The sequence below is a fragment of the Erinaceus europaeus genome, chromosome 14, assembly GCF_950295315.1.
Source record: "Erinaceus europaeus chromosome 14, mEriEur2.1, whole genome shotgun sequence".
In the NCBI taxonomy this organism is placed as follows: Eukaryota; Metazoa; Chordata; class Mammalia; order Eulipotyphla; family Erinaceidae; genus Erinaceus; species Erinaceus europaeus.
The window spans coordinates 96024305-96038996 of record NC_080175.1 but is presented as its reverse complement, the minus strand read 5'-3'; the positions used below and the strand labels follow the sequence as shown (position 1 = coordinate 96038996).

Here is a 14692-nt window from a genome sequence, read left to right as displayed (position 1 = left end):
TGTTACATAAGAAAGAAATTTTAGCTTAGTAGGCAAAAAGTGTCTGAGAGAACAGGTTTTCTAGTAATGTTTCGAGATTTTCTTCAAAACCAGTGTATGAACCTGATCCAAAAGTCTCATCGGCATTCCATGCTAAATGTGGAAAAACTCCGCTTTATTCCTAACTGTAGATTGCATGCCTCTGTTTGATCTGTGTCTATGTCTCTCTGCTGTTCAGCAAAGTGTTCCATATACAACGCATCTGTGTTCATCTTTTAACGTATGGAATCTTTGTGAGTTGCAGTGTTTGTGTTTTCTGTGTTGTGACTTGCTTATTGGTTGGTTGATTAATAACACATGTCATTCCACCAGGGAAATTAGTTTATGGCTAGCTAATTCCAAGAAGGATCAAGATCAGAAGCAACACTATCAATGTAAAAATAATCCATCGGATTTTCTCCAGGGTGCTTAATGTGATAACCTAAGACATATGTATATATATATAGTCCACTATCAATATCATGCTAATAGTTACTGCTTCGCTACCTTGAGTCATTCCAGAGGGGAGAATTTTTTTGTAGCCTTCACTAAGCAAGTCATGCTTACTGAGCCATAAGGCAACATATTTAGTGGTCACAAATCTTAAATCTTCTTTCCTTTTCTGTTCTTCTTTTACAGCGCAGCAGTAGCTTTGGGCATTTTGATCGTTTTCGAAATAATTCCATATCAAAACCAGAAGATTCAACTGAGGTTAGTATATGGTTTCCTTTTATGAATTCCTACGAGCACACCCTGAAAAGTTATGAAAGCTTGCAACAACATCATTTTTGCTAAGTACAAGAGCAAAAATAGATAACATTTAAAAATCACAGCCTTAAATAAAGTCTTTGTGATCGATGAGCATTTAGCATGTCTCTAGTATCATGCTAGGTATTAAAAGTCAGAAGATAACTAGGAAGTCTAACAGAGGCTAAGGAAGGCAGAATATGAATTCTTTTAAAAAAATTTAAAAGTCATATAAGTAACTACACATTTTCCTAGCACTTTAAGTATAAGACAATATATATGTTACAGTTCCTATAAATCCTGGTGGCTTTGACTTAAGGAAGTGACTAAGGGGTTTGATTATAATTTGTTTAGGTGAGCCTATCGCTGTCACATAGCGTGCTCACAGCTTGGCCTGTGCATTGAAAGGGCTCACTGGCTATGGTTTCAGATACATGTGCAAAGCAGGCACACTTTCAGTGTGGCTGAAGGAAAGCTTCCCGTCAGAGCAAGTGGAAATAATAATAATAATAATAATAATAATAGTAACAACAACAACAACAAGAACCGTGTAAGGCCACTAGCATTTCTGCATCACCATAGATTGTACTTCTGTGCCAACAATTGTACTGTAAACCATGCACCTCCTGATAAAGTCTGTATTTTTTTTTAAAAAAGCCTTTGACTTAGTCTAATAACTTCTGAAGCAGTTAGCGATACATGTACTTGTCAACATCTTACCCAGCTCCAGAGTTTGCTGTTCTGTGATACTGTCTCACACGCCCTGGGGCAGTAGCAATAAGTGAGTCAGGACAGTCACAGTGACTGCTGAAGGAGTGCACCGCAGGGATATATTGAGAGGAAACTGAGGATACACGTATATAGATGAATCTTTCCGCGGCTCTGCAGGCCATCAGATCTTTACTTGAGATCAACAGGCTTCAGATTGCGTGAACTTCATACTTTCATTCTCATGATATATTGTTTCACCAAAAAAAAAAAAAAAAAAAAAAATCCCTTGGGCGAGGGTTAAGCCACATAGTACAAAGAACAAGGACCCTCACAAGGATCCCGGTTCAATCCCCCAGCTCCCCACCTGCAGGAGAGTCATTTCCTAGGCGGTGAAGCAGGTCTGCAGGTGTCTGTCTTTCACTCCCCCTCTCTGTCTTCCCCTCCTCTCTCCATTTCTCTCTGTCCTATCAAAAAATAAATAAATTAATTAATTAATTAATTAAATGGCCACAGGAGCAGTGGCTTTGTATTGCAGGCACTGAACCCTAATAGTACCCTGGAGGCAAAAAAAAAAGTTAAGTCTAAAATGTAAGACACCTGAGTGCATTTTATTCCTAGCAATGGCAAATTAACACAAGCATAATTCTTTGTTTTGTCATTTTATCCTAGAGATAAAGAATACTTAAAGAGAGAAAACAGGGCCAGGATGGTGTTGCATATATTACCATGCTCAAGAACCTGGGTTCGAGTCACTGCTCCCCTCCTGTTAGGCTGGTGCTTCACAAGTGCTGAAGGAGATATGCAAGTGACTGTCTGCCTCTCTGCCTCTTTATCTGCCCTCCTCTCTCGATTTCTCTCTGTCCTGTCCAGTATAATATAAAGGGAAAGGAAGGGGAAAGCTGGGGAAGAAAAAGAAAATAGACTCCGGGAGCGGTGGATTCATATTGCTGGCACCTAGTCTCAGAAATAATCCTGAGAGAGAGAGAGAGAGAGAGGTGGAGGGGGGCAGGAGAAAAGAAGAGGGAGGGGTAAAAAGAGGAAGAGAGAGAGAGAGAGGAAGGGGAGAAAGAGAGGAAGAAGGAGAAGGAGAGGAAAACAGAAAGGGAGGGAGAGAGAGAGGGAGAGGAACAGGGAGAGGAAGAGGGAGAGGGAGAAGGAGAAGTGGGAGAGGGCAAAAAAAAAAAATGCTGAAACTCTGAAGAAGTGTTTCCAAATATTTTACTCAGGGATTCTGAATGAAGCAGAGACTCTGCCTTTGTAACCTTGAATGTAGAAATTAACAAAGTGTAATGAGGGCTTAAATTGGCTGTCTCTTCATATTTGTCATAGACAATTTGGGGTAAGATATGAAGCAAAACATAATATTGATTAATAATGATGTTAACCATGTGATTGAACCTTGACATGAAAATATTCAAGTTCACTAAAGAGACGTTTCCCATGATTTTTTTTTTTTTTTTTTGTATTCAGGGAATTGGTGACTGTTCACCCATCATAATGGTGGGCAAGGAAAAATCAGGCAACCTCCACAGGCCTTTGCTTGCAAATCTGAGACAATTAGAATATGTAGCCCAGATGCGTGCTTAAAGAAAGCAAAAGTCACTTCAGAAGTCTAAATGAGAAATTTTGTTTACTCAAAAAAATCTGAAGGATAGTTTATGTTACTAGAAGTACCCTACACATTCAATATGACAGGTTAAAAGTTAAATTTCACGCAACATAAATTATCATGCCGATAATGAGATGTAGGCAGTAAAAGAACAAATAAGTATATTACTGGCTTGTTATAATTATTTGGGGGCACATTCAGGCTATGCACATATATTCCCGTGCTCAAGGATCCGGGTTTGAGGCCCCCGCTCCCCACCTGCAAGGGTGGGGCTTCACAAGTGGTGAAACAAGTCTGTACATGCCTTTTCTTCCTCCCTTTCTACTAAGTAGTGATTTTTCCATTCCTCTGGTAATATTTTCTTTCTTAGTTTAAGGTAGAGACAGAGAAGCACAGACACATCACAATAACTGCCATGCATCTGGGTGTGGAAGTGAGTAATGGGGTTTTGAGCCTGTGCCCTTGTGCATGGTAATTACCCTATAAAGTGCCTTGGCCACTATTATTAGATTATAAGTAGCTGGAAGAAGAAGAAGAAATCAGAGGGCTAGTGTTGGCACCTTGGTTGAGTGCACATGTTACAATGTGCAAAGAGCAGGGTTCGAGCCCCCAGTCCCCACCTGCAGTGGGAAAGCTTTGCACGTGGTCAATCAGGGCTGCAGCTGTCTCTCTGTCTCTCTCCTTCTCTATCACCCCCTTCCCTCTCTATTTCTGACTGTCTCTATCCAATAAATAAATAAATACAGGTAAGACAAAAAATAAAAGCAAAGAAGAAATCAGGATAACACACAGGGAATCTGAACTTGCCTCATTTCTTGGAAAGAGGAATGATCAAAAACATTCCTTCCTATTACTTGCCATGTGAGTAAACAACTACATGAAGGAAGAAAGAGACTGTTAGATCGTCTAGGGGAAGCCAGCGTGATCAAAACCAGCGCAACACTGGTGAAGACATGACAGAGAAACAGCAAGGGGACACATGGACCAATATTTAATTACAGTTGTTTTCAAGTCTTACTATGTCTCAGAACCACTTCCGAGTTCGTTCCGCGGGAGTCAGGCGGTAGCGCAGTGGGTTAAGTGCAGGTGGCACAAAGCGCAAGGACCCCGGTTCGAGCCCCCGGCTCCCCACCTGCAGGGGAGTCGCCTCACAGGCGGTAAAGCAGGTCTGCAGGTGTCTGTCTTTCCTCCTCTCTGTCTTCCCCTCCTCTCTCCATTTCTCTCTGTCCTATCCAACAATGATGACTTCAACAACAACAGTAATGACAATAAAAAACAAGGGCAACAAAAGGGGAAATAAATAAATATTTTTTTAAAAAGTTTGTTCCCCAAGTGGTGCCGCAGTAACTGAATTAGGGGGCATATTGAAAGCAAGGGAGATTTGAGAAGTCGCTAGTGGTGCGTTCCTAAGCCTAACTGATTTCATGTAGACTCTCTCTAATAATTATTCAATTATACGGCTGTTGACTCTGTACTGTTCCAGCGCAGTGTTCAGACACAAGTATGAGTTTTGTTTCATTCTGAGTTAGAGGGGAAGTCACTAGCTTAACTTAATTCTTTAAAAAAAAAAAAAGGTCTGTTGGGAGTCGGGCGGTAGCGCAGTATTAAGCGCCCCTGACACGAAGCGCAAGGACCGGCATAAGGATCCCGGTTCGATCCCCGGCTCCCCACCTGCAGGGGAGTCGCTTCACAGATGGTGAAGCAGGTCTGCAGGTGTCTGTCTTTCTCTCCCCCTCTGTCTTCCCCTCCTCTCTCCATTTCTCTTTGCCTATCCAACAACGACGACATCAATAACAACAACAATAACAACTACAACAATAAAAAAACAAGGGCAACAAAAGGGAATAAATAAATACATATTTAAAATTTTAGAAAAAAAATAGGTCTGTTGAGAGAAATGATTTGCAAGAGAGTCGTCGTCACAGATGTGAACATTTTGATCTGCCTCTGACACTCCCATAGTGTAAACAAACAAAAAGGAGAGATCTGATTAGCATGCAAATTAGAAGAGTTATGTATTTAAAATACATAACTCTTAGAATACATAACCAGTTAGAATATGGGAAATGTTTGTGTGTACACTCACCTTAAGGAAAAAAAAATGTTTTGGTGAATATAACTCCAAAACTTTTTAAAAATAACCATGGTGTCAATTTCTAGAAGAAAGGAATGACAGTTTTCATGCCAATGCACTGTGAACAGGTGCCTTTCTGCAGACCCCAGTAGAGTAGAGCCCATGTCCACAAGCTGATCACTTTTGTTACAGCTGGCTTTCAACTTGAGTTTGCTCCTTTGAAAGTCAAGAAATATTATTGCATAGAGATCAAAAGGGAAGTGGGAAATAGAGAAAGACAGAGAGACACCCGCAGCACTGCTTCACCTAGTTTGAAACTAGGTGGCTTGAAGCCAGTGGCTTGAACCCGGGTCCTTGCGCACTGAAACATGTATTCTCAACTAGGTGTGGCACCAGCCCACTCAGGAAGTGTTTTTTGTTTGATTGTTTATGGCGATAGAAGAAAGAAACAGCCTAAATCCCTTACAAAATTAGATGTGGAACTCAGGACTTTTGATAGCACAGCTTACCTTCTCAGTCTGTGACACAGATATGTAGGCCTGGAAAAAACTCTAAAAAAATTATGTTCTCTGTCCAGACTGGATTTATAGCATCTGTTGCACAGAATGACGAAGACATTTGCAAATTCGGGGTCTTCTGTCAATGCTCTCAAATAAATTCCTGATTTTCTCATTATTTTGTGTTCTGTGAACAATTCTTACTAGGTACATGAAGGGGAGGCCATAAGTGGAAGTGGAGAACAACACAAAACTTCAAATAATGCAGGTTTAGGTAAAAAGATGAGAGCGATCTCCTGGACAATGAAGAAAAAAGTGGGCAAGAAGTATATCAAAGCACTTTCTGAGGAAAAGGTAAGTGTTCTCTGTTAATCACATGCAACTTTCTTGTTTAAAATTTTTATTGGTTTTATTTTATTTTGGACACAGAGAAAAGTTGAGAGGTTAAGGGAGAGAAAGAGAGAGAGAGAGAGAGACCAGCAGCCTTGCTTCACTACTTGTGAAGTGACCCCCCCTGCAGGTGGGGGACTGGGGGTTTGAACCTGGATCCTTAGGCATTGTAACATATGCTCTCAACCAGGTGCATCACCACCTGGCTCACACAATTTTCTATTAAAGTTTTATTAAAACATTCAGTAAGTTCTTCTTCTAGACATAGCAGTGATTTATACTTGATGAAGTGCTTCAGCATTAATCATTGTTCCTAGAAGCTGAATGAAGTGTTGTATTCCCACTTTATTACAGGGCACTGAGAACGTGCAATGTCGCGCATCTCCATGTAGAGAAATACACATTATGTGCATCGTAGAAGATAGAAGTATCTCGGTGATTTGTAATGCCAAGATATTTCCCCATGTACAATAAGCCACACTCATTTATCATCTCCTCAGTTGATCACGTTTGGATCATCCCCATATTTGGGGACTATTATAAATAATCCTGCTATGAACTTTTCACACAAAGTCTTGGTGAAAATGTTCTCTCATTTTCTGTGGTAACTCTGTTCAACATTCTGAGAAACTGATAATCTCCCATCATTGGGAGATTGCATCATTTTAACTTCCCAGTGGTAATGTAGAAGGGAGCCAGTTTCTGTACATCCTTGCCAATCCTTGCTATTGTCTATTATTATTTTTAATTGTTTTATACTTATTTAGTTATTTTCCCTTTTGTTGTCCTTGTTGTTGTAGTTATTGTTGTTGTTATTGATGTTGTTGTTGGATAGGACAGAGAGAAATGGAGAGAGGAGGGGAAGACAGAGAGAGGGAGAGAAAGATAGACACCTGCAGACCTGCTTCACCGCCTGTGAAGCGACTCCCCTGCAGGTGGGGAGCCTGAACCAGGATCCTTGTGCTGGTCCTTGCTCTTTGTGCCACCTGCGCTTAACTCACTGCCTACCACTGGACTCCCTGTCTATTATTTTTTATCCTAGTCAAACTAATTGGTGTGAAGGGATTTCTCAACAAAAGCAAAGTTTTGCTTTGCATCTTTGCAGTGACTAACAATGTTGAAAATCATTATTGATTGGCTGATGCCTACCTTCTTGGGAAAATATGTATTCAAATCTGCCATCCACTTTTTAATTGGGGCATTTGTATTTTTATAGATAATTTTTAAGCAATTGTATCATACTGTGGATTTAATACCATAACATAAAGAACACAGTCTGTGAGAACACAGCAGTGAATCCAGAGAGCTGGTAGTGGAGGCTCTTAGTAACTAAGAGGGGTCAGGAAACAGTAACACCCAGTTTTAGCACACACATTACAGTGTGCAAGGACCCAGGTTCAAGTCCCGGCTCCCACCTGCAAAGGGGACCTTCATGAGCAGAGAAGCAGTTTTCTCTCTCTTCCTCTCTTTCTTTCTTTCTCTCTCTCTCCCTCCCTCACACCCTCCCATTCCCCTTCTCCCTCCACTCCCCCTCCCTAATTACTTTCTGTATTATCTAGTGAGAGAGAGAGAGAGAGAGAGAGAGAGAAATGGCCACTGGGAGTGATAGATTCCTAATACAGGCACCAAACTCCAGCAATAGCACTGGTAGGAATAAGAATAAAATAAATAAATAAATAAAAGTTAAAATATAGAAGACCCCTGCCAGAAAGAGAGAAGGATGAATACAGGGTGATCTCACTCATAGGCAGAACTTGAGAAATAAGAAAAAAAAAGGAGAAATGCAAAGTAAAACTTGGAAAGGGTTTGGTGTATTGCTTTAAAGCAAAGGGCTCTGGAGAAGAAAGGCAGGGTAGAGCTAGAAGAGGGTTCTGGTGTGTGGTGGCGGAAAAGGCCATAAGAGTGCCTTGCAAACATCTCTCATCTTGAAATGAACAGTCGTACCTGTGTTTTAACTATACTGTAATCCATTCACTGTCCAACGCAATGATTAAGAAAAGAAAAAAGGGAGTCCGGCGGTAGCGCAGCGGGTTAAGCGCAGGTGGCGCAAAGCACAAGAACCATTGGAAGGATCCTGGTTCAAGACCCGGCTCCCCACCTGTAGTGGAGTCACTTCACAGGCAGTGAAGTAGGTCTGCAGGTGTCTGTCTTTCTCTCCCCTTCTCTGTCTTCCCCTCCTTTCTCCATTCCTCTCTGTCCTATCCAACAACAATAATAACTACAACAATAAAACAAGGGCAACAAAAGGGAATAAATAAATAGCAAAAAAAAAAAAAAGAAAAGAAAAAAATACTGAAAAAGTGCAAGTGACATGTTTCTAAGGTTACCAAACTTGTTCTGAAAAGCTGTCTGTTTCTAGCCGAGAATTTAGACCTTAAGACCTGGTTTAGCTCCACTTCAACTACACTGACCTGATGTTTAGCCTGTACGGCCCAAGTTAATGTTGACTGTTTTGCTCTTACTGTCCCTTTTACAGGGAGACTGTCTTGAAATCTTCATTAAAATATCTTCTTATCATTCAGGTGAAGAATTCAGAGCACATATACTTTGTTGGAGAGGTTTCTGGAAGTTGTTTTATTTAAATCAGTCAACCTTTCTCCACTCTAATCCCAGTAGCTTAATATCATTCAATGAGTTTTATTTTCCTCAATACATTTATTATTATTTGAAATTGTCTGCTCATTTTATTTTCACACACCTTCCCAGACATGTGACACACACACATACACACACACACACATAAAGACACACACACACACACACACACACACCTAACCCATGAAAATGGATCTCATTAGGAAGCCCTTTCTGTTATCTTGTTTACCACAATACTTACCCTTATATCTCAAAACAGTGTCATTTAGGTAGACATTGTTCTATTAGCTTGTGTTGAGTGGCTGAATAAGGGAAGGAGCAGACAAAAGGAGAGAATCAAATAACTACACATCTCTCTATATTTTTAACTTTTATCAATACTCAGAAGTGGCGTAAGTGGAGGACAGTGAATTATAATTCAATGAATACTAAGAAACCTGTAACTTTTGTCCCAACTTTCTAAATATGGAAACCATTTGCTGTGTTTTCAAGCAGACGTAATTTGTTTTGAAATTGTCTGTCTTTCCTAATTTTATGCAAGATTTGCTTTTCGCTTGACAAGGTGGCAAGCATAGTATGAGATTTGTAAAGCTTTTTAGATAAGCCTTACTTTAGAATTGCAAAGTGTGCATGTTTTATTCATGTCTAGTGATCTGATGGAGTGAAAATAACTGATAGGAAACAGCTAGGCAGAGTTTAGACTTGTAATATTGGATCTCAACGGATTAGTGATGGTGGCAAATGTATGGCAATAAGAACATGAAGAAATGGAAGTGCTTTAATAACACATAGATGTCAAGAAATCTAACATTTCTGATTAAACACTCTTGGCAAATTTTCACCCTAATTTACAAACATGACCCTTTATAACGTCAGTTCCATAATGCGGGTTGTTTCGTTTAAATTTTTTTTTTCTAAGTACACTATCCAATGTTTTACTGAAATTAATGACTCTTATATTTATTTTCTGCTGATGTATTCCTAAGTATTTTAGGGCTTTAAAAAGTCTCATTTGTGAAATCCATGCTCACAGTGAACATCTCCATGAGAATCAGTTCTCTGAACTTAACTTCCTGATAATTTTTTTCTATCTGAAGGATGAGGAAGATGGAGAGGATGTCCTTCCATATCGGAACAGTGACCCCGTGATTGGAACTCACACAGAGAAGGTCTCCCTGAAAGCCAGTGACTCCATGGACAGTTTATACAGTGGACAGAGCTCATCAAGTAAGTCTATAGAACAAGGTACAAAATCAGAGATTCAGGGGTCCGGCTATAGCGCAGTGGGTTAAGTGTACATGGCATGAAACTCAAGGACCAGCATATCAAGGACAGGGGTGTCCAGGATCCTGGTTCGAGCCCCCGGCTCCCCACCTGCAGGGGAGTCACTTCACAAGCGGTGAAGCTGGTCTGCAGGTTTCTATCTTTCTCTCCCTCCCTCTATCTTCCCTTCCTCTCTCCATTTCTCTCTGTCCTATCCAACAATGACAGAAAGAATAACGAGTCGGTTGTTTTTAATTAATCTAATCCACATCTCTCATCTCCGATTTTTTTTTAATTTTCCTTTTTGTTACCCTTGTTTTTTTATCATTGTTGTGGTTATTATTGTTGTTATTATTGATGTCATTGTTGCCAAATAGGACAGAGAGAAATGGAGAGAGTGGAGGAAGATAGAGAGGGGGAGAGAAAGATCGACACCTGCAGACCTGCTTCACTGCTTGTGAAGCGACTCCCCTGCAGGAGGGGAGCCTGGGGCTGAAAAGTTCAGTGGTTTGGATGGTAGTGCAGAGGGTTAAGGGCAGGACTGGCATAAGAATCCTGGTTCTAGCCCCTGGCTAGAACATTCTACATTTTCTAAATTGAAAATGTAGAATGAGTTCAAACTGTAGAGTTCCTGTTGTCTACAGCTGTGCATGATGCTTGAACAGCCTATGTATTCTGTTGAAACACTGAACACTGATCCCTGCAGTCTTCAGGGCTCTTGGGAATATACCTGAGAAAGACTTTGTTAGGTGCTCAAGTCTTTGTTTCTAAAATAAAAAGGCATGCTGGAGAGAACTAGCATTATCTGAGTCACAGGTTTTGACGTCTCTTGAAGTATTCAGTCAAGCAAACTGCAGCTCTCTTTCTTCTCCCCCCTTTCCACTTTTTTCTCCCTCCCTCCATTATTTGTCCCTTTCTTGCCTTCCTTTCCCACTCTCCCCTTTGTCTTTGTCTTTTTTTTGCTTTTCTCTCTGAATTTTTGAAGACTCCTTTCATTCATTCTTTTTTGTAGAACAAAGTAATATTTAACATTTTATTTTTGAATTATATTTATTTACTCATTTGATAGAATAGATAGAAATTGAGAGGATAGAGAGGGAGAGAGAAAGAGAGAGAGACCTACAGTATTGCTTCACTATTTGTGAAGCTTTCCCCCTACAGGTGGGGACTGGAGGCTTGAATCAACTTAGGTCCTTAAATATATGTGCTCTCAACCAGGTATGCCAATCCCAATACTCTTTCTCCCTTCCTTCCTTCCTTCCTTTCTTTCTTTCTTTCTTTCTTTCTTTCTTTCTTTCTTTCTTTCTTTCTTTTTTGTATTACTAAAGTGTTCTGAAAAAAAAAAAAAGCAAGACATTTGCATCAGTGGACACGTTTTAGGCTTCCATCCAGCCTTACTAATAAAAGAGTGAAGTAGTAGGGAAACATAAAATAGTGAAAAGGCGATCAACTTTGTCATACAAGGAATCAGTACACATTCAACAAGAGTTTTTCTGAAAACAGTGATATTTCTCTACAAAGCCAGTCACTTGGGGTTTAGTCCCACGTGCTTCTGCAATATCTGCAAAAACCCACTGGTGCATCCATAAACTTTTCATATGTGCACTGTCATGTGACTCTCTAGTCATCCAAAGCCTTAAAGTGTTTTCTTTTTATTTGCAAAGTTTATTTCCCATTTCAAGTCAACTGCTTCTGTCTTGCTAAGACCAGATGTTTCCAATAGTGTGAATGTTATTCCTATGTTCCTATTGGCAGTAGAACAGTTATTTGTGAAAGAGAGAACTAATGGAGAAATGTTGAAAGGATATGTTTTTGCATGTGTGAAATTCAGATTTCATTAGTATTCATTTCTTGTAGAAGTTTCAAGAATCTAAACTGTGGTGCTGGATGTGGGAAGAACTTTAGTAGCTGAAATGCACAGTGAAATCCAAGGTTTTGAGTGGTCTTGACCGGGAGGGTGTGAAGAGACAGTGGTCCATTGTCCTGTTATCTTAGCTTAATTTTTTCCATGAGAAGAAACTCAACATTTTTAAAAAAATTTTATTTATTTATTCCCTTTTGTTGCCCTCACTGTTTTTATTGTTGCAGTTATTGATGTTGTTGTTGGATAGGACAGAGAGAAATGGAGAGAGATGGGGAAGACAGAGAGGGGGAGAGAAAGACAGACACCTGCAGACCTGCTTCACCGTCTGTGAAGCGACTCCCCTGCAGGTGGGGAGCTGGGGGCTTGAACCGGGATCCTTAAGCTGGTCCTCATGCTTCATGCCACGTGCGCTTAACCCGCTGAGCTACCGTCGACTCCCAAAACTCAACTTTTTTGACACCACTCTGTATACAATATGGAGCACTGCTAAAGGCCTTACTTTCATTTCCAAAATTAATTCCATAACAGCAGAGAAACCTGTGGTTGTTCCTTCCTGAACAGATCACTGAAAGGCCTTACTGAAGGGGGGAAAAAATCAGTTGAAGACTGAAAGAAATGAGGATAAACAGGTCTTCTTCCCTTCACTGGGAACCATTCTAGCCCAAGAAAGGCAAGAGAAAATTCACTCTTTTCCTTTTCTCCCAAGTTTTGGTGGAAGGGAGAGAATTACAGAATGAAGATTTGGAATAGTTTTAAAAGTTCATTTTAGAAGTGCTTAGAGCCAGTTGGAAACAAACAAAAAAAAAAACACTGGAATACATCTCCTTCTTTCACAGGCTCATAACAAACTAAAGCACTGCCTTTAATGCATAGAGATATTGCTTCAGAATGGCGTCTGGAACACAGTGGACGCCTGAGAGAATATATATATTTTTTCCCATACTGTGATAAATTGTAAGAAATCTTGCGATCTCATGCTTTAACCATTTGTGCTCAATATCATGCAAAGATCAGATGGTTGCCTTCAGTTTGTTTATTTACACATATAAAATTCCCTCCCTGGTCTGTGCTGGCATATAGTACACACATGCCTCTCTAGCAAGTTCCCAGTGCTGAGATACACATTGTTCCTTGGCACAAAATTCTGGAGACCAAAGGAAAAGTGTCTGGGTTAGTGACTGAAGAAAGAGTTGTCTTGTTCTCGGGAGCAAGGTCAGAAATGGTTCAGAAGTTAGAAGTCCTAGATGAGTGGGTGAGTAGGAAGCAGAAGCAAGACTCAATCACTTGAGAGCCTCTCCGGAGGTGATTAGTTAATCCCTTAGCATTAACGCTTCTTGCTGGTGTCCAGACATAGTTCAGAATGTTATGAAAACTTGGTAAGAATAGTTGGCGTTTCTTGTGCTTTTCCTCAGGTGGCCTAACAAGCTGTTCAGATGGTACGAGTCATCGGGACAGCTTTAGACTGGATGATGATGGTTCCTATTCGGGGCCATTCTGCGGGCGTGCCAGAGTGCACACTGACTTCACACCAAGTCCCTACGATACGGACTCCCTTAAAATAAAGGTATGTCACATTCTTTTTTACATCACTGTATCGTGTTTCATGTATTGACTTTTGGGGTCTGCTTCAAGCCGCGCAAGCCATGGGAACTAGGTAGGAGTGATGAGTTTATCTTCTGAGATCAGAACTGAGGACTGCCGTACTGTGACAGGAATTTGAACAGAGCATGAGGTAAAGTGTGACTGTGTGTGTGGAGGTGGGGGATAAATATATCCAGGCAACTGACCCATTGCTGTTACACAGAAACTGTGTCTATCCCTGGAAAAGGAATTGTCCACATTTTCTGAAAAACAAAAGCTTCATTGGTTGCCGATGTGGCTAGTTCTGTCCAGTACTTCCTAGGACACAACTAATGAAGCCAAGGACAGGGAGAGAAGACAGGGGCATCAGGATGGAGGCCAACAGAGCAAAAGTCTTGGGAGCCAGACTCATTGTAGCAACCTCACTATTTTAATTGATTGCCATGAGTAACCACCCAGCTATCTTTCTTCCAATGTATCTTCCCTGAATTTCCTAATATTACTTTTATCCTCTGTATTTCTCTCCCTATTTTGTGTAATTGTCTCAAACTCAGGAGCTTCCAACAACCCAACTGTACTATTTGCTCTGAGTTTTGTTTTTTGTTTGTTTGTTTATTTATTTTTGTAGGTTATATGTTTGGGAATGACTCAGCTGTATTCTCCACTTAAAGTCTCCAAAGATTAGAGTCAAGGTGTTAGCCAGGGCTATGATCTCATCTGAAACTCAAGATCCTCTTTTCGGCTACTGACTGTTGGTAAATTCCATTACTTCTGGCTGCGGGAGAGGACAGTCAGTGGGAGACTATTCTTAGGTCCTTGAGATTCACTTTGTAGCATGACATTTTGTTCTTTCAAGGCTTGGGAGGGAAAAAAATCACTTATGCTTCAAAAACTCTCCTTTTTAAGAATTCCTTCCTACCTGATTTAATCAGGATAACTCAGATAAGTTTTTTTCTCAATTAATCAGAGACACTAATTATCCATCCACATCCATAGCATAAAATAATCACTACTGTGAATTCTTGATTTTGTAGACCTGCTTATACACAAGGGGAGGGGCTAGTTAAGCAAAAATAAAAGAAGGTTTAGTGCTAAACTATTCCCTAGATATTAAACTACCTTTTTTTTTTGACACCACAAAGTGTTATAGCTGAAAGGACAGAATAATGAAGTTTCTATACTGTCAACATCAATCAGCAGTAGATTAATTACTATACATTGGGAAGACAGCAAAGGGTTGTTTTGTTTGTTTCCTTTCTGTGGCATAAAATCAGAATGAGGTCATGGAATGGAATAAGTCAAATACATTTCACCTCAAGATAGCTTCAGCCTTCCCTATATTA

The 14692-nt window shown here is 40.3% G+C and overlaps 1 protein-coding gene across 1 annotated transcript in view; it reads left to right on the top strand.

Moving 5' to 3' along the window:
- Positions 1–14692, top strand: part of SAMSN1 (SAM domain, SH3 domain and nuclear localization signals 1) — a 63069-nt gene that overhangs the window by 22360 nt on the left and 26017 nt on the right. Inside the window, exons 2-5 of the mRNA XM_060172145.1 lie at positions 658–729; positions 5864–6010; positions 9739–9868; positions 13181–13332. Coding sequence (XP_060028128.1) covers positions 658–729; positions 5864–6010; positions 9739–9868; positions 13181–13332 — 501 coding nt within the window. The remainder of the gene's footprint in view (positions 1–657; positions 730–5863; positions 6011–9738; positions 9869–13180; positions 13333–14692) is intronic.